This window comes from Branchiostoma belcheri, unplaced genomic scaffold (genome assembly GCF_001625305.1).
Source record: "Branchiostoma belcheri isolate BF01 breed outbred unplaced genomic scaffold, Haploidv18h27 scaffold6, whole genome shotgun sequence".
NCBI lineage: Eukaryota > Metazoa > Chordata > Leptocardii > Amphioxiformes > Branchiostomatidae > Branchiostoma > Branchiostoma belcheri.
In genome coordinates, this window is record NW_017804242.1 from 6,674,247 (window position 1) to 6,699,907 (window position 25,661).

A 25,661-nucleotide genomic window follows, 5' to 3' on the forward strand; every position below is an offset into this window, starting at 1 on the left:
TTTTGTAGGTAGGTAGCTGAGAGAGAGATGTACATAATTAACTGCACATTATGCAAATGAGGACTAAATTTGCATAATTGATGAGGAAATTCTATAATCAGTGTTTGACATTATAGTACTTTCATACATGTAATGTATGTAATCTATGGCAGATGGAACATCAAGATACCAATTATGCAAATTATGGTCTAATTTGCATAATTAATGCGAAAATTCTATGACTCCTTAGTCGTAAATGATGGGAATTTCATACTTGGTACATGTGTAAGTTAATCAAAAGTTAACATCACGATACATTTATTATGTTAATGTGAGGTAATTTGCATAATTAAAGAAGAAATTTACATTTACATGTCAAGCCCATATTTCATGGAGGTATGAGATCTCTGAACTCTTGTATTGTTTGTTCAGGTATTTAAATGCAATAATTGGACATCCTCATCCACACCTATATTCCACACAATACATACACACTGACAGCATCAGCACTTTGTCTATTGATTTATTTTTCTGTTCCTTGATCCCTCAACAAGCAAAATCCTGGTAGAGCTCTAAACATCTAAAAACAAGCCTCGATTTACATGTACAAACAAGTTGGTGGTTACTGCTCAGATGACATCAAGCCCCCCACTTCGGTTTAATACTACTGTGTGAATATACTCCATTATACGGTTGTAATAGGTGCTTACATTGATGAAAAATGGTAGGATAAAGAAAATAGAACCAGTGTCTTTCAGAGTTCTTTTGGGTGGCAACATCCTGGATCCACATGTATTAACATAACTTTAATTACAAGATACATGACCAAAATGCATGACCTGTTCCTATCTGATCACATACATGTATCACCAATGTACAAAGCTGGCTTGTAATGATGTCTGCCTAATCTAGTCCATTTGTTCTTGGACCCAATACCACAAGGCGTAATGGTCTAATTCAAGGCCTCAAAATGAGTGACTTTTTGCCATGGGAGCCTCAGGCACTTTTGTTAATGCCTTTGAGTTTGAAGTGATGTCATTAAGTGTTTTTCTACATGATTCAATTCTCTTGCTCGTCCTCTTTCCCCAGTGCTGCAAGGTCCCGGCAGTACCACCCGACAGTGCTCTTCTTGGTGTGGAGGAAGCTCTGGCCGAGTAAGGCAAAGGGAAGGGGTTTGTCGAATCCAAAACCCATGGTATCTGACCACATGTAGTCGGTAATGGTATTCACTACGCCCTCGGGTACATTCGTGTTGCGGTAGCTGGGCTTCCTTTCTGCGCGAAGGACTTTCTCTATCCAATCTCGTCGATCACCCGCAGTTAGGGTCTCCTCTTCAACATTAAAGATATATAGACAGTCAAATCTATTTTGATCAACAAGGATGTATAGCTTGTCATTGACAGGTGTTGCACGAATCACGTCCTCTAAATCTGGGTTACCCACCAGGATATTGGCATACTTTACATCGTTGGTTTTCACATCGAATGCATGGATGCAGAGTTTTCGTTGTCTCTTTCGCTGGGACTGGGACATATCGACGATCTTTGACAAACTGATGAATACAATTCTGTCCCCATGGACTGTTACTGTCAAGCTCGGTGAAGTGAGTAATTTCGGCAGCACAGTTGCAAATGGCGGGCCCACACAGTCCTTTATCCAAGCCCCTTCTTCAGGATCATAGCAATCTATGGTCACTGCCACAGACATCGTCTCAGTGTCACCGCCGACAAGGAAGATTTTCCCGTCAACGACCACTGACTGATGCCCTGCCCTACCACGAGGCATGTCGGGCAGCCTCAGCCAAGTGTCCGAAGGGAAATCGTACCGAAAGGCCTGCCTGGATGGAGCAGAATGAGGACCCTGGCCGAGTAGAGGATGGACCCGCCCACCTGTCACGTACAGGTGTCTCCCTGTACTCGCCACGCTCATGTAGCCGGAGACATTGGTTGGGAGGGTAGTGATGTGGTAGTATTCCTTACTAGGGTTTGGATCAAAGCAAATTATGCTTTGCAGGGGTGTCGGCTGTGCACTGACTGCCTTCCAACCACCAACTATGATTGCCAGGTTATCATGCCAGCGGCTGTCAGGGCGTCTAGGACAACTTACATCCTCTCCCTCTAACCGTGTACCAAAAATATGTTTCTCCTTAGCTGCAGTGATTTTTGCCAGGCATTCTGCGGACTCACGTATCACAGGGTGAGACTCCAGCTGCTGTAGCACGCTGACCCTCGCGCAAGACAAACGGATCTCTTGTATAACTTCTAGGATTCCTGTTTTAGGCTTCTCAGGGACATGGTCGAGCCATCTGAGTACAGAATGGACAATGTCCTCTTCATTTTTTACCCTCAGATCTTTGTCTCCAAGTAGGTCTGCAAGTTCTTGCACCGAAAGCGTAAGGAACTCCTCATCCTGTGTGACTTCTTGGAAGTCTGACAATGCCATGTTCCTCGCTCTCTTCCTCAGAAAAGAAAGACCATACAGGTTTGCCAGGCGCATGATGCCCAGACAGTTGGAAAGGCAGAGGTTGTATTGGATGAATAAGCGACAGTGCTTCAGAATCTTGTCTAATTGTAGCATGTGTGCCACCTTAAGAATGTCCTGGACATTATCTTTACCAATGCTAATTTCCCCGGTATACAGGAAATTTAAAATCTTGGAGAAGCTGGTGGAGTCTATCTCACGCAGCTGTATGACGTTTGAACTACTTTCAGAGAGGTTGGACAACAGCATGGCTTTGAAGTATGGCACGGATGCCAACACAGCCCGGTGACAGGGAAACTCCCTACCCTGGACTTGTACCACCACATCAAGGAATTCTCCGTTCTTCCATTGGCTTACAAGTTCATCAAGAAGCTCGGGTCCTTGGGCTTCGTTTGCAAAGTGACGGGAACCGTCTTCTAATGTTCGGTCTGTCACTCCTTCGTACAAGTTGTCGGGGTCATAGTCATCATCATCGTAACTCTCATAGCCATCGTTACTATACCTGTACTGCCAGAAGCCATTTTCGTCATAGTAGCCCCCGGACATGGTGCTCTATGAAATCTGCTGGAGAAAATAATAAGAGACAGCATCAATACAATTGCGAGTGGAAATGCTAGATTCTAATTTTTTTCATCTTCAAAATCTGCATCTCACGGTTTGATAAAAATCCCTTGCTATACTTCATCAGCACGTCGGCAGAACGTACTGCGCCTGCGCAGAACCCCGTATTTTTGCGTTTTTCGTTGGATTTTTGGTCAACGTTGCATTAGAATTTTGCCTGTTGCAGAGGATATTCTTTCCGACACAACATTTGGAAACTACTGTCGAAATGCTAACCTTATTATAAACCTAACCTTATACAACCTTATATGAGACTTTCTTCCAAAGTGCTATGTACAATACATTACGGGTTTCGCGCAGGTGCAGTACGTTCTGCCGACGTGCTTACTTCATCGTCTACCAGATAACTTTGACCCAGTGTTGACGTCACAATGAGGCCACGTGACAAGCCTCACTGTGTTGGATCTAAAGTTTTAACTCTAAAGATGTAACGACCAGCACAGATGAACTTTCATACTTGGTAACTCCTTGCACCAAGGAACTTCATCACAAACCACCCAAAGGTTCGAGAGTTAAAACTGCTATACATTTGTACCACATACGTCATGTTACATCAACCTTCTTGGTAACATCCTGTTATATATTCATCCATTCATCATCAGGCAAGTTACTGATACCCAAGACTAAGAGACTTTGCCTAGTACTACTTTCTTATCATCTGGCACATGGATTATACCTAAGGGAGCTTAGATCACATTTCTTATACCCGCACCGCCTCACATGGCTTGGAAGAAGTAACCGTTTTGGAGTCAGCTCAACGCCTGGTGTTGTCTACGCTTGAATCTACAATAACCAGACCCAAAGATCGCAACACATCCAGAATATAGACAAACAAACGCTTCCAAAGGCGGTTACGTTCAGGAGGTTGGATGTTGGGCCCTTTGTTTTGAATAGCTAAAATCCCGCTGTGATCAAGCTGGGGCTGGCGCCTCTGATCGCTGTGATGGCGCCGAGGTTTCGCGGGCTTTTTCCATGCAAATGACCTCGGTATGACGTCACAGCTTCCGATTTACACCGAGATAGCCCGAACCCTGGCCGACAAGAAGCGATGCGTGTCAGATTTCCGACGATTGCCTTATTTAGAACACTCGACAGGCGTGCGAAAACATCGGCTAGAGCCAGGGCTAGAGCACAAAATGACAACCATCTGGATGTTGTTTTTCTTCGCTTCACGACCAACATGGCTGAGATTTGTGCATGGATCACAAATTATCGATATTTCCAGCTGGTTATAACGACTGTTCATGTAGAGTTTTCCTTCCCCTGCACTCGCGGCGAACATAGTTAACTAGGCTTTATTGGAACAAAGAAAAGTAAATAAAAAAAAATTGGGACTTTCTCCCTCCTTGCAAAATAATTTCTTCAACCTCGAGTGGTACCTCCTTGCAAAAACCAATTCTCCTTCAATGCAGGGACATATATAAACTCCCTAGGCGAATAACAAGCCCACCAACCTGCAAATGATGCCAACGTTTAGTCCTGAAAGTCCGCAGGTTTTCCAACGTTCACGGGTGCCTGGGGCCAAGGAGAACCTCTAGTTGAAGCTCGGACGAAAACTTCGAATGGGCTGTTCCAAAACTTAAATTTGGAGGGGGGTTGAAGATCTATACATTGCTACTTTCTCAAAATCGAAATCCAGATCTTGCTCGAGCCCGTCTGTTTGCTTGACCCCCTCAGTACAATCCTACAAAATCCAAACCTATTAACCACCATACGTAAAATCCGTCTTCTTGAACCCCCCCCCCCTCCTTTAGTTATTTTTTGAACGGCCGATCAGCTTCCGGCTACCAGTTTTGGTGCACACGGGCTTATGGGTATTGGTTACAAACTAAACTAGCTAAAATTGATGCGTAGCTAGGGGAAGATTCAACCAAACAAGAGAAAGCAAAATAACATTGTTTACTTTAGTTTTACACCTTTTGTGAAACTTTATACAATTTTACACCTGCGAAATGTGTATGCCGTCCTAACTTATTTTGTGTACTTTACACTAATCTCGGCAGGCGGCGCTGCTGCACGGCATAATCCGTGGCTCCCATCTTTCTGTAGATGATTAGTGTCCGTATTTTGTATTCAATAATTGGACACCCCCATTCTCGCCTAGATTGCAGACAATACATACACAATGACAGCATCAGCACTTTGTCTATTGATTTATTTTTCTGTTTCTTGATCCTTCCGAACAAGCAAAATCCTGGTACATCTCTAAACATCTAAAACTAGCCTCGGTTTGCAAACAAGTTTGCGGTTACTAGTACTGCTCAGAGGACATCAAGCCCAGACTTGGGTCTAATACTACTGTGTGAAAATACTTCATTATACAGTAAATGTAATAAGTGCTTACATCAACAAAAAAAGGCAGAACAAATACTTCATTATAGATGCTTACATCAACAAAAAAGACAGGATAAAGTAAATAGGACCAATGTCTTTCAGGGTGTGTTTTGGGTGGCAACATCCTAGATCCACATGTATTAATATAACTTTAATTACAACATACATTTGTACAATCAGTATCCAACATGATCTGTACCTATCTGATCACATATCACCAATGTACAAAGCTGGCTTGTAACTCATTGTTGCCTTGCCATCAAAGTACCTTGAACTGTTGTAGCACTCAATAATTTGGTCACAAAGTGTAATGATGTCTGTCTAATCTCCAAACAAGATCTTTCGGTCATCTGATATCAGGTTTCCTTACAGTCCTTCTATTCAGACAAGGGTAGTGGTTGAAACAAATCATTTTCTTTCCTAACATCTGCTTGGAGATGAATGTTCGTGTTTCCAGACTTGAAAAGACTATCACTAGGTACTCTAGGTCATTTGTTCAAATTATGTAAATCAGTGAACTACAATGTACTAGTGCAGTGTCATTTGCATGTACAATGAGAAAATTCTATATTTCCTGACTTATCCTGGAAATTGTGAGCAGACTGGATCATCAATTATTTAAAAAGCAAAGCTTTATTGTTTAATTTGGTCACTTTATTTTGGAGTAAACATTCCGATGGCTAAATCGCTTGGTTTTTGGACCCAATACCACAGGGCGACATGGTCTTATTTTGGGCCTCAAAATGAGTGACTTTTTCCAAGGTAGTAACATGGTGACCCCAGGCACTCTCTGCAGTTTTGTTAACGTAAGCTTGAAGTATTGTCATTGTTATTCAGTGTTTTTCAACTTGATTCATCCTCTCACTCGTCATCTCTCTTCAGTGCTGCAAGGTCCCGGCAGTACCACCCGACACGGCTCTTCTTGGTCTGGAGGAAGCTGTGGCCAAATATGGGAAACGGAAGGGATGTGTCGATTCCAATACCAATGGTGTCTGAGTCTGACCATATGTAACTGGTAATGGTATTCATTACGCCCTTCGGTACATCCATGTTGCAGTAGCTGGTCTTCCTTTCAGTGCGAAGGACTTTCTCTATCCAATCTCGTCGATCCCCCCAAGTTAGGGTCTCCTCTTTGACATTAAAGATATATAGACAGTCAAATCTATCTATATCAACAAGGATGTATAGCTTGTCATTGACAGGTGTTGCACGAATCACGTCCTCTAAATCTGGGTTACCCACCAGGATATCGGCATACTTTACATCGTTGGTTGTCACATCAAATGCATGGATGCAGAGTTTTCGTTGTCCCCCTCGCTGGGACTGGGACATATTGACGATCTTTGACAAACTGATGAATACAATTCTGTCCCCATGGGCTGTTACTGTCAAGCTCGATGAAGTGAGTAATTTCGGCAGCACAGTAGCAAATGGCGGGCCAACACAGTCCTTTATCCAAGCCCCTTCTTCAGGATCATAGCAATCTATCGTCATTGAAGATGTCATCTCATGATCAGTGTCGCCGCCAACCACAAAGAGTTTCCCGTCAACAACAACCGATTGATGCCCTGCTCTGCCGCGAGGCATGTCGGGTAGCTTCAGCCAGGCGTCCGAAGGGAAATCGTACCGATAGGCCTGCCTGGATGGAGCAGAATGGGGACCCTGGCCGAGTAGAGGATGAACCCGCCCACCTGTCACGTACAGGTGTCTCCCTGCACTTGCCACGCTCATGTAGCCAGAGACAGGTGTGGGGAGGGTAGTGATGTGGTAGAATTCCTTCTTACGGTCTGGATCAAAGCAAATTAATCTTTGCAGGGGTGTCGGGTGTGCACTGACTGCCTTCCAACCACCAACTATGATTGCAAGGTTGTCACGGCGTCTAGGACAACTTACATCCTCTCCCTCTACCTTGGTACCTAAAATATGTTTCTCCTTAGCCGCTGTGATTTTTGCCAGGCATTCTGTGGACTCATGTATCACAGGGTGAGACTCCAGCTGCTGTAGCACGCTGACTCTCACACAAGACAGATGGATCTCTTGTATAACTTCTAGGATTCCTGTTCTGGGCTTCTCAGGGTCATGGTCGAGCCATCTGAGTACAGAATGGACAATGTCCTCTTCATTTTTTACAATCAGATCTTTGTCTCCAAGTAGATCTGCAAGTTCTTGCACCGAAAGGGTAAGGAACTCCTCGTCTTGTGAGACATCGGGGAATTTTGACAATGCCATGTTCCTTGCTCTTGTCTTCAAGAGAGAAAATCCATACAGCTCTGCCAGGCGTATTACACCCAGACAGTTGGACGGGCAGAGGTAATCTTGGAGGAACCCAGAGCAAAACTCCACAATCTTGTCCAACTGTAGCATGTGCGCCGTCTTCAGAATGTCCTGGATGTCGTCTTTACCGATGCGGATTTTCCCGGTATACAAAAAGTCCAGGATCTTTGAGAAGCTGTTGGAGTCAATCTCACGCAGCTGTATGACTCTTGAACTACTTTCAGCAAGGTTCGAGGACAGCATGGCTTTGAAGTACGGCGAGGATGCCAACACAGCCCGGTGACAGGGGAACTCTCTACCCTCGACTTGTACCACCACATCAAGGAATTCTCCGGTCTTCCGCTGGCTGCCAAGTTCAGCAAGGAGCTCGGATAATTGGGCTTGGTTTGTAAAGTGACGGGAACCGTCTGCTAATGTTCTAGATCTGATTGTCCTGGTGACGTACACGTCATCGGAGTCAGAGTCATAGTCATCATCGTCACTGTCATAATCATCACTATCTTCATCATCACTGTCATCGTATTCGTCACTATACTCACTGTACTGCCGGACGCTATAGTAGCCCCCAGACATAGCGGCGGTTCACCTAGAGGCTGGTGTTCTATGAAATCTGCTGGAGAAAATAATGCAGGACAGTGTTAAACGGCTGTAGACAGACACATCAATAAATGCAAGTAGAACTAGAAATGCTAAATTCTAACTTTTTCATAACCACCTGGATACCTTCCTCTCATTCATGTCTGTAGTGACTACAGACATGACAGAGAGGAAGGTATCCAGGTTGCCATAATCCATGACTGGGTCATTCAGGGTCAACATACATTTTTTTAGTACACCGGTGAAGTCAGATAATTTGCTTTTAAACTGAAGTCGCAATGCACTGAGGCTGGCCAGTTTTAGCCTGGGCACCATCCAGATTTTCGCTCCGCCATGCTCTAAAAAATCAAGCGTGACGGAGTGAAAATCCGGATGGTACCCAGGCTAGGCCAGTTTGGCATCGAGGTGTGTTCAGTGTGACTTGGTGAGTGTTGAGACAGAGCCACATTGGCGATTTAGGCTTGAATGCGGTTCCATAAACTTTAAGTGTGAAGACGGCCTAAACTTTGGGTATTTCATTCACTTTAATATAGCAAGGTAACTGGTTATAGGGAAAGCAGTTTCATCCAAGATGAGAGTGGTTGCCAGCGCCTTTGATCTCTGTGTTGGCTGCAGGCTTTTCCATGCAAATGAGTCTAGCTATGTCAGCAGCTATGACGTCATAGCCTCCGATTTACTAGCCTGGGTTCCATACCCATAGCACACTGGACGCAAAATATCTCAGTGAGTGAGATCACTGAGATATTTTCTGCCTAGTGTGCTATGGGTCTGGAACCCAGGCTACTGATTGTCTTCGTCAGAAGGACTATGAAATTGTCTCGCCGGAGTGTGGGGAACTGCGGATTTTGCGATATAACTCTGGAAGGCATGATTCGACGTCCATGATTTTTGGCAGGCAGATTACCGCTGTTAAGTCAAGTACAAGTTTCAGCTTCGTGGGGGGTCCTTGCGTCACGTAGGTGCACCTTTTGTGTTTGTGGCTTGTTAGCAAAATAACTCAAGTATTTGTAAAATGTTGATTATAATTCTTGGTGTGGTGCTCACTATTGTCGGGACCAAGGTTAAGTTCGTTACTGAGCTTCGTGGGGGGTTTCGTTGTGACTACAGGGGGCATTTTGTTAATTTTTCTTGTGAGCAGGATAACTTTTGTATGTGTGGATGGAAGTTAATGAAATTTGATAGGCATGTTACTGTGGTGGTCTCCAAGTCCAAGATTGAGTTCAAAGATGAGAGTCGTGGAGGTCGTTATGTCCCCGTAATAGGACCTTTTGTGTTTAGAAATCCCCCACCTACATCTGCTTGGAGACAGCCGACAGCTGGATATAGCCGGGGAACCCCATAATGGGATGGGATCAAATGACGTTACATTGAGGGATTGTACTATAACTTCAGCAGGGGGAGGATAGGTTGGACATATGTCAGGTTATTTTCTACGGCCACACCAAGTAATTGCTATGGATGACGTCCACAGGAGACCTTAAATCTAATTACCTTAAATTTAAGGCAAACGCGCAATAAAAACACGAAGGGCCGAAAAACGAGATGCCTAGATTTGGAATATGCTAACTGTAGAAGTACAAATGTTAGGACACAAAGAACACAAGAAACAAGTCTTCTATTTGTCATAAAGACAAATTAACAAAACAGCAGTAGTCGCACTGTTCTGATTCTTTCCTTTATAACATCTTCTCTTATTATATTTTGCGACGCTGTCGTGACACAGTAAGAATTTCTTGAACGTTTTTTTTCCAGTAACAGTCCAAACTCAAATAACGTAGGGGGGGGGGGCTAACACGGGTGACGACGCATCTGTATAATCTGCGGCAAACTGTTTCAGGGTGTTCTGTACCATAAAAATAGTGCAGAGATTCTTTTGTTCTTTAGACCAAATTGATTATTAAAAAGAGTAAAGAATACGCATGTTAATTTCTCTAGAACGATGTACCTCTGACGAAGACATGAAATCTCCGACCTCTAGTTTACACTGAGATAGCCCGAACCCTGGCCGACAAGAAGCGATGTGTGTCAGATTTCCGACGATTCCCTTATTTAGAGCACTCGGCAGGCGTGCGAAAACGTCATCTTCGGCTAGAGGACAAAATGACTGCCATCTGGATGTTGTTGTTGGCCTCACTTCATGCTTCACGAGAGTTTTGTGCTCAGTTTTCTTGCGAGAGTTATTTTCAGCTGGTTATGAAAAAAAAATGTTAGTTTTTTTTTTCTTCACTGCCACTCGCAAACAAAGTAGTACTACAAGCAGTATAATTTTGCTTGATAAAATCAAGGAGCTTTCATCACTGTGATGAAAGCTCCTTGATAAAATTATCGAGACTCTAAAACTCTAAACCTCTTTGCAGCTGAAACCAAGTCTCCTTGCAAGAACATGACCTCCTAGGCGAATAACAAGCCCACCAACCTGCAAATGATCCCAGCGTTCAGTCCTAAATGTCCGCAGGTTTTCCAACGTTCACAGATAGCCACAGATGCCTGGGGCCGAGCAGAACCTCCTTGCTCAGGCTCCACTGGAAAGAACCGAGGAAGAAGCCAAAACTTCCGGCTACCAGTTTTGGTGCGCACGGGCTTGTGGGTAACGTTACTAGAAGCAAACACAAGTGCACAGGGGAAGAGAATAAACTGAACAAAATAAGAGAAAACCAAACAATTGTGTCAGCTAAAGTTTTACACCTTCTGCGAAACTTTAATTCATAAGATTCACACCTCGAACGAAGTGGTAACTTATTTTTGTGCACTTGAGACTAATCTCGGAAGGTGGCGCTGCTGCACGGCTCCCACAATCCGTAGCTGCCAAATTAGGAATTTGAACATGGCGGACACGGTGCAAGACGGCTGAGCCGCGCTGAAAGTCGGCCTTGTTTTCTCACTTCTACAAGCCTCCGCAGGTGAGTCTGAACAATTCTCATGCACCACGTAGTAGCTAAGGTGTTTAGGGACGTGTAGAATGCCGCTGGGCGGCGGTGAACCGTACGATACGAGGTGACAAGGGTAGAAACCGCGCGGTGAGAATATGCGGAAGGGAGGATGGTCATGTGGTTTCTCACTACATCGTGAATGAATGATCTCATCGTTTCTACCATCACTCCACAGTCATGTTCCCGACTCATATTTCCAAAAACTTGCTCTTTTCTTTGAAAAAGGCCGAAATACGTCAAGAATGCAGCTTACGGCCGCAGTACACACCCACAAATATTATGCAAATGCATGGAAACTAACGGTCATCGTTTTGTTTGTTGTGCATAATTATGTTGTGGCTACCGGTAATCAAATAATTTTTTATGACATGACAATTCGATTCATGGGATATGGAATGTAGGGCAAAAATGTGTGTGTTTTTATCAAGTAAAAAGGCCACGTCATTGATTTACAACCTGGAATTTTTTTGGTTTTAAAGCTACATTATGTAGAATTTTGACTATTTTAGAAATCTTTCTTTTACACATTTTCTTGCTCTTTACACCTACCTGACTTAATGATGACATTTGGGGATTAACATATCAACGTCGTTTCGCCGCAAATACGCGTTGGAAAACTGCGCACTCCGCGGCGCTAGCGCGGATCGCGGCCATGTTTGTTTACATCCGACCGCGTCCGAGCATTCCCGAATCCAGCCGAACCGCAGGTCACCGTAGAACACGTTATTCTCTAAAATACGGCATATGCCGGGTCACGATTTGACAACTGTCAATAGTGCAACAAAAACACCTTAGACATACGTAACGTTTATACTTTTTCATATCTACAGGATTTGCCTAGTACAACAATGTAGATATTTCGTGCATTACAAAATGACACCGATCGTTATGGCCTTCCAAACATTAGCATCTTTGGTCAGTTTATCTGTGCTTATCTTTTTTTACTGGCCAACTGGATCCCATTAGCTAATACCACAGTGTGATAGCCCACATCTTCACCTTTACATCGATACCAAATTCCCCTGTTTAGTTTTAGGTCAAACGGGTTTGCCCCAAAGAAAACCGCGACGGTGCACACATCGCGGTGACGAAATTTTAGCCCAGTTGTAGCTACCGGCGCACACCATTCTGAGTTTCCGCAACATTTTGATACATTTAGCGTAATGTCATAAACTTCATTCCTTGGTATGAGAAACTGTATGAATGTGGTTACCACATGCAATATTATAAGTGACATGATAACTTTCAAGTATATACAAAAAGAGGATTTTAGATTAGGTACTGACCGTTCAAAAATTGGCAAATTTGAAGTCAATCGGCTTCGAACTCCAGCGTTCGAAAGCGTTCGAACCATGGAACCCAGACACGCGCCGGAAGTTGCCGAAGATTTCCGAACGAAAACCGTTGTTTGTTTACATTCTATTTATTGTGGCACAAATAAATACGTTGGGCCTTGCGCACCTTATTCTCGCGCTGCGCTGAGTTGCCGAAAAGGCGAAATAGCGACGCTAATATGTTGAAAGTTATCGAAAATGACAATCTAGATGAGAAAATTTCAATTATTTGTATTTTCAGTTTTGGCGCGAAAATCCTACATAATATCACTTTAAGGAAATTCTATTTTTGTTTTCAAAACCCCAATGTTATCAATACTGCCATGTACCTCTAGTGAAGAGAAATACTCTCATCTGCCGAATAAACATACCCCCCGGAATAAACGTACCCCCCGGACAAATCTTCAAAGTCTAATAAACATACCCCCCGGAATAAACGTACCCCCCGGAAAAATCTTCAAAATCAAATAAACATACCCCCGGAATAAACGTACCCCCCGGAAAATTACCAAAATTGATGGGTAACCTGTGTCTCTTGTACTAAAATGCGCCTTTACTGATATATGCACAAATCTTTAACTGTTATTTGCAATTAGGAATTTAAATAGACAAAAAAGAGCATTTAATATTTTGTATTTTGATAAGCACCACCCATGACAATAGAACATTCAGACGAATTTATGCACGCGGTGATTGCAAAAACCGGCCGAAAAATGACAAGTTTCTCGCTACAATACGCGTTTATAAACGTCTTCACGTCGATGATTTGTCAATTTTTTTCACACGAAGTTGAAAAAAATTACTGGTTTTCAAAAAATTAATAAACGTACTGTGCAAAATAAGAACGTACTGGGTGGATGTTCTGGCCAAAAAAATAAACGTACCCGTATGTTTATTTGGCAGATGAGAGTAACCACGTACAAATTTATTTATCTATCAAAATGAAAGATTATGTTTGACAAACATGATTGTAGACAATTTCTGAAAATGTATTTGATGTTTTTGAATATAACGTTACATTTTTGTGGTAACATTTCTGTTTAACACACCAAAATATCTTGTTAATTACTGTTCAGTAGATTACTAGTAGATTGATTATTAGAATATTGTTTTTATCTTAACATGTTATGTTTGAAATTATAGGAACATTAGTTGAGCAAAGATCCTCCTATGTACATTAGTTCTGGAAATACATGTTATTCATAGTATTCAAACATAGTATGTATCCCTGGAGTTACAGAAATTAGACTAGTGTGACCATAATAAATATGTAGATGTTGACACATTTTTTATGACACATTTTAACCCTTGTCCTGCTGGCATTCCTGGCACAATATTTTTCAATAATTTCAAGTCTTAATTAGATCATAGACCCCCAATTTTTCTTGCCCTGCAGTGCCATACTAGTAGTTACTTCCGCATCCGTTGCGTTTCGCTGCGGTGTGATGCGTTGCACGAGAAATACCCAAATCGTACCTATACAGGGTGCTATTTAGTCGGTACTGTATGTGCAGAACAACAATTGTTGGGCTCCGCAGGACAAGGGTTAAAAAAACATCAGTGATGGGTCATGTTTTCATTAATGGATCATGTACAGATCTTGATGTTGACAATAAAGCACAAATTCTTATTCATTTTAACATTACTATTTATTAGGAAGAAATAAGTCTAGAAATCTAAACTACTTAATCCCTACGTCACAACGTACATGTACACGTATGCCCTGCTGGGTATATAGTGTAATCTCATTTGAAAACCAGCCAAAACATAACCCGTGACTAGAAACTCATTGTACATTTTTTAAGGCCTAAATGAGTTTTCAGTACAGGCAAGATTCAACTTTGGTGCAATCTGTAACAGGGCTCGAAATTCATTTTTAGGAATAGGCGGCTCTAGTGCACCCAACCTAAAAAGTTGGGTGCACAGAAAAATTTTTAGGTGCCTCATATAAAACAAAACTTAATATTATTACAGATCTTACTCAAAGTTACTGAGCCTCTTCTGTGCTAAACAAGTACTACAACAAAGGTTTTATTATTTTTATTATTTTTCTGACACTTAGATGCCAAGAATATCCTGTATACTATTAATAAAAAAAAGTATTATAAATACATTCAATATGTCAAAAAATATTTGGGTGCACTGGGAAAAAAAAAAAGGTGTACATGCACCCAGTATTTTGGAGCCCTTTGTAATCATGTTAGATTTTAGTTTTTTAAAGATTTGTACACAGAAAAACTGATTAATTCACTCTCGAAGTCCAGACTAATTTTGTATGTCCACTTCTCGAACCCTGGCCTGGCCCCCTGTTGTTGGACGGTCAGTCGATTGACCGATTGACCCAGATGAACGGTCAATGGTGGAAGACATTGAAGTTGACCCTTTCATCAGGTATATTGGTCAGAGTTACTGGCACATCAACACACAAGACCACCAGAATGTATTATTATTATGGTCTGAGCCACAGACCATAATAATATATTAAATTTTACATTCTGGTAGTGTTGTAGAGCTGTTTTTTGCACTGTATACATGGATATATTAGATAGATACATGTTCAATGTACATTGTACTACATGCCCGTAGCCAGGGTTCGGACGAACCCCCCCACAAGGCTCAAAGGTCCACTTTTTGGTCCTCTTTTTATGTAAAGGTCCACTTTTTGGTCCACTTTTTATGTAAAGGTCCAAGATTTTTCTTGAAAAGAAGGACTGGAATCGTAGAAAAACTGCTCCCTTTGTCATTGAATAAAAATTTATCTCTGATTTTTTCTTGGAAATCCTCTCAAAAACGCACGAAATGCCATTTTAGAAGGTTCGTTTTTCAAAATTACGGACCCCCCTAGGAACCTCGCGCCTTCAGCGCTCGCCTTGCGCCTATGGCGCTCGAGGTCCCCCTCAAGAAGTGGGAAGACCCCCCCATTCAAAATCCTGGCTACGGGCATGTACTTATTGATATGTCTTTCAAGCACATCACCAGAATGTAGACTGTGCCACCTGAACGAAATCCAGAACGTAATCATTGTGCATACCACAATCTATAAAACTTGACCAATTTCCAATACAGACGTTCTGTGAATGGTACAGACAGTTTGCTATCCATCCTATTCTACCTAGCCTGGACTTGTCCAGCAAATTCCGCCTGAAGTTTTAAAATATTGTGTCCGGAAAGATATTATCTTATGTGATGTACAAAACTCTGATGCAACATAGAGCAAATATCCAACAGAAACTGCATAATATTATATAGTACATTCTGCCAATTTCTTGTCCATCATTCGATCCAAAACTCTCAGATTATTTTCATATTATAAGGCTTCTTTTACAAATGGACAGGGAATGGGAATATAATATTTTTATGATAGAATAAAATTATATCTTACGGTATACATATATGTAGTATCTCCAAAAATCGTGGTATAATATTAGTTGAGATTCATGTACTTATGTTTGTATGTTTTTTCTTTACATTGAACATTCTTGTAATAGTTATATGTAGTGTCTATATGCTTTATCAGAATTGGGTCCCCTAATTATAACCGAGTATATTATTGGATTAAAATCTGTTTTATTTGCCTAAGCTAAAGATTTATCATGCCATGACCCCTTTCAGATCACTCACAAATCAATAATGTCATTTGTAATGATGATAGGAATGTCATGCTTCACTTACAAAATGTGTTTGTGGATGCATTCGTCATTCAATCTTGAATGAATTATTGCTGTAATTATAATAAAAACAAAATATTTATGAATGACAAAGTTTAACAGACGTTTATCCAAATAGGTGAAGTCAATATATATGTCATAAAATTTCTGCATTCTTTTGGCATGAATATGTTATTTGTTTTTGCTTTGAACATGTTTTTTCTATAGCAAGTATTTGTACTGAAAAAATGCTACAGTAACTGAACAATACTGTTTTACAGTGCATATTTCATTAATTGTATATATCATAATACATTCAACGTATTGTGTTTTAGGGACCATATGGTTTTTTTGTGTAAGGTAAATGTACCAGCAACTTTGTGTAATTGTCCAGATTGTTATACATGTATATGCAAATACCTTAACATGTTTTTCATCCAATTTTTCCTTTTTGTCAGTGGATGCTTAAAGCTTGAAGCATCTGACATTTTTCAAAATCTATCCATAGTGCTTGAGTAACTGTTTCCAAGTGTATATCATAATCTGGATGTCTAACCTTTATTGATACATATATGCTATATATGATTAGGCAAGATACAAAATATACATGTAGTACATGTAGTATCTCAGAAAAACAATTTTGTTATCATTACATAATTCTGTAGCTTTAGCCATTAGTACATGTAACTACTCTCATCTGCCGAATAAACATACCCCCCGGAATAAACGTTCCCCCCCCGGACAAATCTTCAAAATCAAATAAACATACCCCCGGAATAAACGTACCCCCCGGAAAATTACCAAAATTGACGGGTAACCTGTGTCTCTTGTACTAAAATGCACCCTTACTGATATATGCACAAATCTTTAACTGTTATTTGCAATTAGGAATTTAAATAGACAAAAAAAAAAAAGCATTTAATATTTTGTATTTTGATAAGCACCACCCATGACAATAGAACATTCTGACAAATTTATGCACGCGGTGATTGCAAAAACCGGCCCGAAAATGACAAGTTTCTCGCTACAATATGCGTTTATAAACGTCTTCACGTCGATGATTTGTCAATTTTTTTCACACGAAGTTGAAAAAATTACTGGTTTTCAAAAAATTAATAAACGTACTGTGCAAAATAAGAACGTACTGGGTGGATGTTTGGGCCCAAAAAAATAAACGTACCCGTATGTTTATTTGGCAGATGAGAGTAAATGTATTAGCAATTTTTTCATACATGAAACTGCAACATCTTACTGTACCTTTAATTCTTTCTATCCTGATATATGATCCATCTGTGCCTTTGTGATAAGTCCTCCATCCCCTATCACACTAATTCAATCATTTGATCAGATGGAGCTCGTCCAATCAGATTCCAGCATTGGCAAGACTCTGGCTGACAACTCCCAGCTATTTCCCACCCTATTGTGTGCATGCCAGCACGTCGGTTCCACTGTTTGTTTAAAAGGAAGATCCTCTTATTCAAATAGGCACAGAGATACCGAGGGCGGGCATTTGTTTTGAATGGCAATGGGATGGAGAGGGGTTTAGGCCACAGCAAGTAATTTTTATGGATGACATCAGCGTGTGCATTAATTTTCGCCTGATTTTTGGGAAAAAAAAACAAGAAATTTTGTTGCCCTCTGACAGTGGTCAACATGCTGAAAATGGGATGTCTGTCGCTATGCCAGAAGGTGGATGGCAGGCTCTGATTTAATGTTTTGTTTCTTACTTTGATGCAGTGATATGTGATGCTGGCTGTGTATATGTGATGTTCCCACTGAATCAAAACCATTTGTACAATAATGATTGAGTTAAAATTTCAAATTGTAGGAACCTTGTTTTTTTCGGCCTGCCTTGTTTTTCTTCCCCTGCTCGCATTAGATTTGTAGTCTGCGGAGGATGTCATCCATAAAATTTACTTGTTGTGGCTTTACATTCAAATAGGCACAGAGATACCGACAGGGCGGGCGTTTGTTTTGAATGGCAATGGGATCGAAAGGGGTTTAGCTTTAGATTCTGCTGCAGACTATACAATCACAGAATGTCAGATTTGGTGTGGTCTTCATAAATACTGGCTGGAATTTGTGACAGGGTAAGGTATAGAGTAGTGTCTACTGTGATTTTTTCGTTCAAGTTTTGGAAAGGGGAACCTACTCTTACCTCTCGAATAAAAGTACCCCCTGGAATAAAAGTACCCCCCGGACAAATCTTCAAAATGTAATAAAAGTACCCCCTGGAATAAAAGTACCCCCCGGAAAATTTTAAAATTGACATGTAATTAAGCCAAATTGTTTATGCTACTAAAATGTGTTCTCATGGTGTATGTATCCCAAATAAACATGACTCTGGAATAAAAGTACCCCCGACAAATCTTCAAAACCTAAAAAATATACCCGCCCAGAATAAACATACCCTCAGCTGGAAAAGTACCAAATTATCAGCCTGCATTCTTACAAGTTATTGAAAAGTGCATGTACATGGGGTATATGTCACGTACAGTCTATATCTTAGTACATTAGCCATCTATATTCTAACTCGAGATCTGACTCTGAGTTCACACAATTTGTTATCATTGCATTGCATGCATACATTGAGCAGGAACAATGCTATCAAGTTTTTGAAATAAGAGTCCTTGATCTTTTTAGCTTAATAATTATCAGAAAGATTACATTAATAGAGTTTGAAGTTGAACAGAAATTTACAATATGCTGAATAAATGCTCTATACAAATTTGCAGTAATGTGTAAAACCCATAGGCCATATAGATATATATATATATATACAGGGATCTCCCCAGAAATTCATAGCAGGGTGGAGGAGGGTGCGAAGCTATTGCATTTTGTCGTTTCCAAACACAAATGGAGGTCATTTCCTGCAACTTCAGTTCTACATTTTCTGTACAACTGCAGATGTATAAGGCAGGAGAAAGGTCCAAGATCTGTACTTAATTACCCTCTTTATGTTTAAAAAAATTCTATTAGCATCCTTAATTTTGCAAAAATTGGGCATAGGTTACCCGGATGACCCCTAACCGGGGGCCAACGGTGCTTCCACAAGTTCAACAAGTGAAAAATACATGATACAAAATGTACATGTATTTACTACCTGGAACTTGGAGCAAGTTTTCCAAAGTGTTACTGACATTGATATATTAAAAACTAAACCAAATCCTATTTCGGTTTAGTTTTTAATATATTAACATTAACATATTACTGACATTGATATATTAAAAACTAAACCAAATCCTATTTCCCAAACAAATCACATATTGACAAAGCTAAACAAATAAATCATGTCTATAAACTCCACTCAAAAACAATTTTTGAGAGACACTCGGGTCGCGGTACTAAGCGTGATAATCTCTAATATCTCATCTGATTCTCCCAATGTAAGGGACTTCACAATCACAGCATCCAACCGCACATTCATAGAAACAACATTACATTTTAACACAAAAAAAACAATAAATTCGGAAAATTTTTCAGTAATGTTTGAAAATTAACCTTATAAAATATTAGTGAATTTTTATTTCAGTTGTAGCCGAAAAAATTTTTTTCATGCGTTTAAAGTTTCGTTTTAGCACATTGTAATATGTACTTTGTACATGTATCTTGTACATTTGGATGCAGTCTTGACCTTTGACCACTGTTATTGTGAAACACTGTCGGCCATTTTGGCAGTCTCGCCGTGGATTTTCGAGCCGTTTTTCGAGCAAATTTCAACCGTTTTTAAACATTTTACGGCCTCAAAAACTCATATAACGAGGAAAGCAAGTTGTAGTTGTTATTTTCATGCGTAACATTTCTTCTGGGGATGGATATTTTTTCCGCCGAGCTGCCGAAAACTAGTGTCATGCCTCAACCATGTGGTCGGGCGCGGCCGGCCGGCGGGAGGTATCGGTGAGAATTCACGATGTAAACAAAGACATTCGGAGTTGTTTACATTAAAATTTTGTTGTGAAACGCCAGCGGGGTGTCAGATTTTCTACCAATAACAAAGTTTTCTCTGCGGCGTCATGGCGAGATCGACAATTCATCGTCAATTCACAAGATTGTGCCGGCAATGGAATGAATAGTGGCCCGATTAGCGCTCGATCCACGCCGCCTGGCCGAAGAAAATTGGAATGACGAGCACATTTATCGGGGATAAAATCCCCAATTTTGAAAATTATCGGGGAAATGTTGGAATAAAATCCCTAATTTTGAAAATCTATGTTCAAACTTTTATGTTCAGGACCGAAAATTTGTCCTGAACTTGGTTTGATTCTGAAAAAATAATAAACGTACCGTCTAAAATAAGAACGTACCGGGCGGATTTCGAAGCGAAAAAAAATAAACGTACCGGTACGTTTAATAGAGAGCTGAGAGTAGGTTAGGTGTACATGTAATAACCAATAATTTATAGGAGGGTCTGCATGCCCTTTTTCGTTAACCGTTATGGGCTATTTTAATTCACCGTTAATCGTTGCCGGCCCGCTCTAATTCAACGTTAAGCGTTATCGGTATATTCCTCGTGAAGCGTTATTGGCCGTTTTAATTCAACGTAAAACGTTATTTGTCATCCTAAATTCAGCGTTAAGCGTTAATGAATAATTCTTCGTTACGCCTAATTTTGCCTTTCAAAGTGCAGGAAAATGTGTCATTGAAGGTTTAAAAATACAAAATTTCCCGGGGGAGAATGCCCCCGGACCCCCCTACATTGCTCGCGCCTTTGGCGCTCGACTCGCGCTTCTGCGCTCGGTCCCTTCGGCTCTAGCCAGAACCAGTTTTCCCTTCAATTTCCGGAAGTTTGCGGAGAGTTACAGAATTTTAATAACGAATCCGTCAACCTTGACAGGCAAATTAACAAAAATCATGAGTAAAATATGAAAACATCAGAAGGACCGACAAACACTCTCAACACCATGATTTGCCTCTCAAAATGCGGGAAATTGCGTTTTTGAAGGCTTAAAAATCCTAATTTTCCCGGACCCCCCAGATTACGAGCGCCTTCGGCGCTCCCCTCTCAAAATCCATCGGTAAAACTGGGCAGACTGAAAAACTTGCAAGCTGGCCAATGTTGACTCGGACTCCCCTTTATTTGTGGAAGCATTAGGGGACCAGGGCATGTGGGGAACACAGGGAACACATACCTTTAATGCGTGCTTCATTACATGTAAGGTATACGTAATTTTGTTAGTGATCACCTTTTCTCACAAAGCAAGATATTAAATCCAGTGCAGCTCGAAAAAAAGCCTGTCAATTTACCGTTAAGCGTTGCCGACCGTCCTGAATTTACCGTTAAGCGTTATCGGCCCTGCTGAATGTACCGTTAACCGTTGCCAGGACCCCCCCATGCAGACCCTCTTATAGGTCTTCCAGTGTGTGAAATACAATTTGTTATATGGACCTACATTGTCCTACAATGTATGTACATTTATACTAATTTTAGACAGAATTCTGCCAATTTGGCCAGGACTGGTGGTCCTTATGCATAGAGGTGGTCACTTGTACAGGTTTGACTGTACATGTGTATCAATGGCCAGGTGGTCCTTATGTAGAGGTGGTAACTTGTATAATTGTACAGGTCTGACTGAATATCAATGGCCAGGTGGTCCTAATGTAGAGGTGGTCTCTTATAGTTATACAGGTTTAACTTCTTGAAGTAAATATTATATTATCTGCTTATAGTAAACCTCAATAATGAGAGTAACATGAAACTGCATTATATATATATATATATGATTTGGGTCAAGTTTCTTATGATAATAGATCCACTTCTACAATGATCGTAAATAATATTTTGTTTATTGTTTATGTAGAATCTCTAGACCAGAGCTACACAAACAAGCACCCAACTTCCAGTACTGTATACTCAACAACAGGACCGAACCATCTGCCGCCATGACGGGGTCCGAAGCCTCCATCAACATCAAAGAGTCGGAGGTGATCAAACTGATCCTGGACTTCCTGCACAACCGCGAGCTGCACGTGTCCATGCTGTCACTGGAGAAGGAGAGCGGGGTCATCAACGGGATGTACTCAGACGACCTGCTGTTCCTACGGTAAGGCGGGGTACTGTAAATGCATTTATGTTCGCGAGGACTAACTTTCGCGCAGCGGAGCAAATAGAGAGTTCGCGAGGGATTTTAGTTCGCTATACAGCAGAACCAAATACAAAAGGGAATGCCGACTTCCGCCCCCCCCCCTTTCATGGGTTTACTCGGCCCCGGAAATCCCCCATATTTGATAATAATAAAGTCCCAATATTTTTCTTTTGTCACACAAAATCGCCGGCTATGGAATCTTTTAACAAAACGCTACTTAGTGCAGAGTAACAGTGATTTGGTTGCAGTTAAAAATTCATACTGAACTGATGGCTCGTGCTGAGAATCATACGGGATCTGTATCGTACCGAAGGACCAGGCATCGAACGGTTAGATTTTTACTCGGATATTCAAAGATGAACTCGTAAAATACATTTTCAAAAGCATAAAAAATCTTGTTTCCCGGCATTTATCTCTTGAAATACGGCGCTGATTTAACACAAAAATTAGTTTCATGCCCCGCTCCTGGCTTTCTCAGCTAGCTGCATAAATTTTGACGGTATGCAAATCTCGCGTCACGTGTCCGCATTTCGCGTCTCTGATTGGTTGTGCGTCAGTCGGAGCAGCTCGCCGCGGTAACATACTAGCGGGCCGACGCGATGTAAACAAATTTTCTTTGTTTTAATATAAGCGCTAAATCGCTTTTTCCACAACTACACATATCTAGTGAAGGAATGCATAGTTCCAAGAATCTTTCGGGAAAATGTATATTTCTATAGGGATTTTTGGTGTTTTCGGCGTGATTTTGCAAACCGGAAGTATACGGACCTCGGCGTGCCTCGGCGTGGGTTCATCGTACCCACGCTAAATTTTTAGCATTTTTACCCTCCGTTTTACCAACCAAAACAAAATACAACTCCCGCTAAGGAGAACCCAGTAACATTTCAGATCCCAGCAATTATGTTTTTGATCAAAATATTTGTGGATGTGCCTGCATTTTAGCCGTATTCCTGTCGCAAGCGGCCCCGCGACGTGCACGCTAAGATTTCTTGTACGCAGTTGACATGGCCTGACACTGGATTCGGTGTCTCATAAAATGATTCTTATCAGTATAAATAATTCTGATACTCAACAATAGCGCAGAAATATTCTATTTCTTGAAGAACTGGACAGGTCTACTTTTATTTGTGTCTATTTCTGCTGAGACAATACGGATAGTTATACTTGGCTCTATGGGTAGTTACTAACGTAACGTTACATGGAAACCTGGAAGACGGGAGTGTAGCGATACCGGATACGGTAAACAGTTCGCGAGGGACATGACTTCACGAAGCAAGGCTCTTCGCGAAAACCGCGAAGTTAAATCCCTGACGAACAAAAATACATTTACAGTATTAAAAGGGCGGTAATGTCACGAAAATTAAAAGAAACCTAAATGGCTATCACTGGAACAGTGTAAGGCAGGAAGAAAAATGTCCAGACTGTGCATGATGTACAAAATACTAAATAACAGGTGGACACACCTGACTACTAAGTATCTTATACAATGTACTAGCTCAGAAAAGAACAAGAAATACTGATACATTCAAGGACCAGAGCTACATGTATCACTATCAGCCAAGGATTGAGGACCTGGTGTTGAATGAAAAACTGTTTTTTTTTTTCCATAAAACTATGGCCTCCATGTGCAGTTACAAGGGGCATCATCACTAGATAGCTTTAAACAATCATTCTTAAAGTTAAACTTTTAAATGTAGAATATGATGTTAGATGTACAAAGGCTAGGTGTAACAGGACATTTGGTGTAATATAGCCAGCTACATGTACTGTTTGCCTGTAAAGCTGGAGTGTTATGCCGATATACAGATACAGAAGCACTGTGTGTTATGCCAAAGAGTGGTTATACCGGCCATACAGAATACGATACAGATACAGAAGCTGGTGTGTTATATAATTACGCTGAGGGGTCACAGGTTAAATTGGCTATACATGTACAGATACAGAATGATACAGAAGCTGGTGTGTTACTGTTACACCAAGGGGACCGGCTATACGGATACAGATACAGACGCTGGCGTGTTACGCCGGAGGGCGGTTATACCAGCTATACAGATACAGGACAAAACCTTGTCTGCCAAGTTGTAAAATAGAATAGGTAGATGGGAATGTAGTTATTCAAGATTCCTGCTGTCATTTCTCCCACAGTCAGCTGATCCTGGATGGCCAATGGGACGATGTTCTGGAGTTCATGCAGCCGTTGGAGAGTATTGACGGGTTCCAGAGTGACCACTTCCGCTACCTGATCCTCAAACACAAGTTCCTGGAGATGCTCTGTATCACCAAGTCTGAACCCAACATGCAGTTCCCAGACATCTCGGTAGATGGCATTTTTTTAATTTAGGCCACACCAATTTAATTTCTTGGTCAATGGATTTTTCAAGGAAAACAATGGCGGGCTGCGGGCGGGTGAAAAAAATGAAAAATAAAAATAGGCCTAGACATCCTATTATGGCCCAAAATGGTACAGTACAATGTAGGAGCCAATTGTCAAGTCAACACACCAGGCTGGTTAAAATTTTAAACAATGAATTTTGAACTTTTGATGATACCACTGCATTGAAAGATGGAATAACTATAACAACTAGGAAGAGGAAGAAAAGGGCAAAATATAAGCATTTTGCAGTTGATTTTGATTTTTTTTTTTTTTGCAAATGAGAAAAAAATGAAGCGGGCAAATCCGTTAACTACTGTACAGTATGTTGGAGAGAGATGATAACAGAGTACTTCTTTGACTGGAATTAAGTTTACAATGTAGAAAGTAGTGTTCAGTTGTTTCACTATGATATACTTCTCCCACCTATAGAACAGAAAGAGATACATTGTTACAGACTATTTACTAAAGACAAAGTTCACCCAATCTGGTACACAGTACAATACAATCCATGAATTATTATCATGTCCAACTACCATATCTGCTTACGTAGGCCAATTTTTGTACACTTTATTCCGTAAGCGAGACCATATCATCAATACATGACCATATTGTAACTCATATACTGTATAGATAGTAGTTTGTAGTAAGAAATGTTATAAGATAGTTTAGTTTTGTAGTATTGTTGTATTACTGCCACACATTGTACCATGTACGATTGTCCAGCAATAAAGTCATATCCACATTTCCATGTAGGTAGATGACGTTGTAGAGTGTCTGAATGCGCTGGAGCCGTACTCTCCGACACGTGAGGAGTACAGCAGCCTGTGTCTGCTGCTGACCCTGCCACAGGTCACCGACCACGTGGAGTACAAGAACTGGAACCCCAGCACCGCACGCGTACACTGTTTCCAGGTGAGACTGCCTGTGAACTATCAACCTTTCTTTGTATTTGTGAACTACAAGTTAGTTTGACCACCTGTAAACTATGACCTATCTTTTTATTTGTG

General features: G+C 41.0%; 2 protein-coding genes across 5 annotated transcripts in view; one reads left to right on the top strand and one right to left on the bottom strand.

The window, feature by feature from the left end:
• Window positions 1-1,038: 1,038 nt before the first annotated feature.
• Window positions 1,039-8,280, bottom strand: LOC109482312. The gene is made up of 2 exons (XM_019784996.1): window positions 6,280-8,280; window positions 1,039-3,012 (listed from the first exon to the last, which is right to left on the bottom strand). The coding sequence occupies exons 1-2, from the start codon at window positions 8,260-8,262 to the stop codon at window positions 1,039-1,041; spliced, it is 3,957 nt and encodes a 1,318-aa protein (XP_019640555.1). The 5' UTR covers window positions 8,263-8,280.
• Window positions 8,281-11,069: 2,789 nt separating this feature from the next.
• Window positions 11,070-25,661, top strand: part of LOC109482607 (WD repeat-containing protein 47-like) — a 49,443-nt gene continuing 34,851 nt past the window's right edge. For 2 of the 4 annotated variants that reach the window (XM_019785400.1, XM_019785403.1), the window contains exons 1-4: window positions 11,070-11,186; window positions 21,996-22,238; window positions 24,426-24,597; window positions 25,408-25,566. In XM_019785400.1, the coding sequence (XP_019640959.1) occupies window positions 22,078-22,238; window positions 24,426-24,597; window positions 25,408-25,566 (492 nt within the window). In that variant the 5' untranslated portion in view covers window positions 11,070-11,186; window positions 21,996-22,077. Of the gene's footprint in view, window positions 11,187-21,995; window positions 22,239-24,425; window positions 24,602-25,407; window positions 25,567-25,661 lie in introns of all 4 variants that reach the window. The other 2 variants (XM_019785402.1, XM_019785401.1) reach the window with 2 other exon arrangements.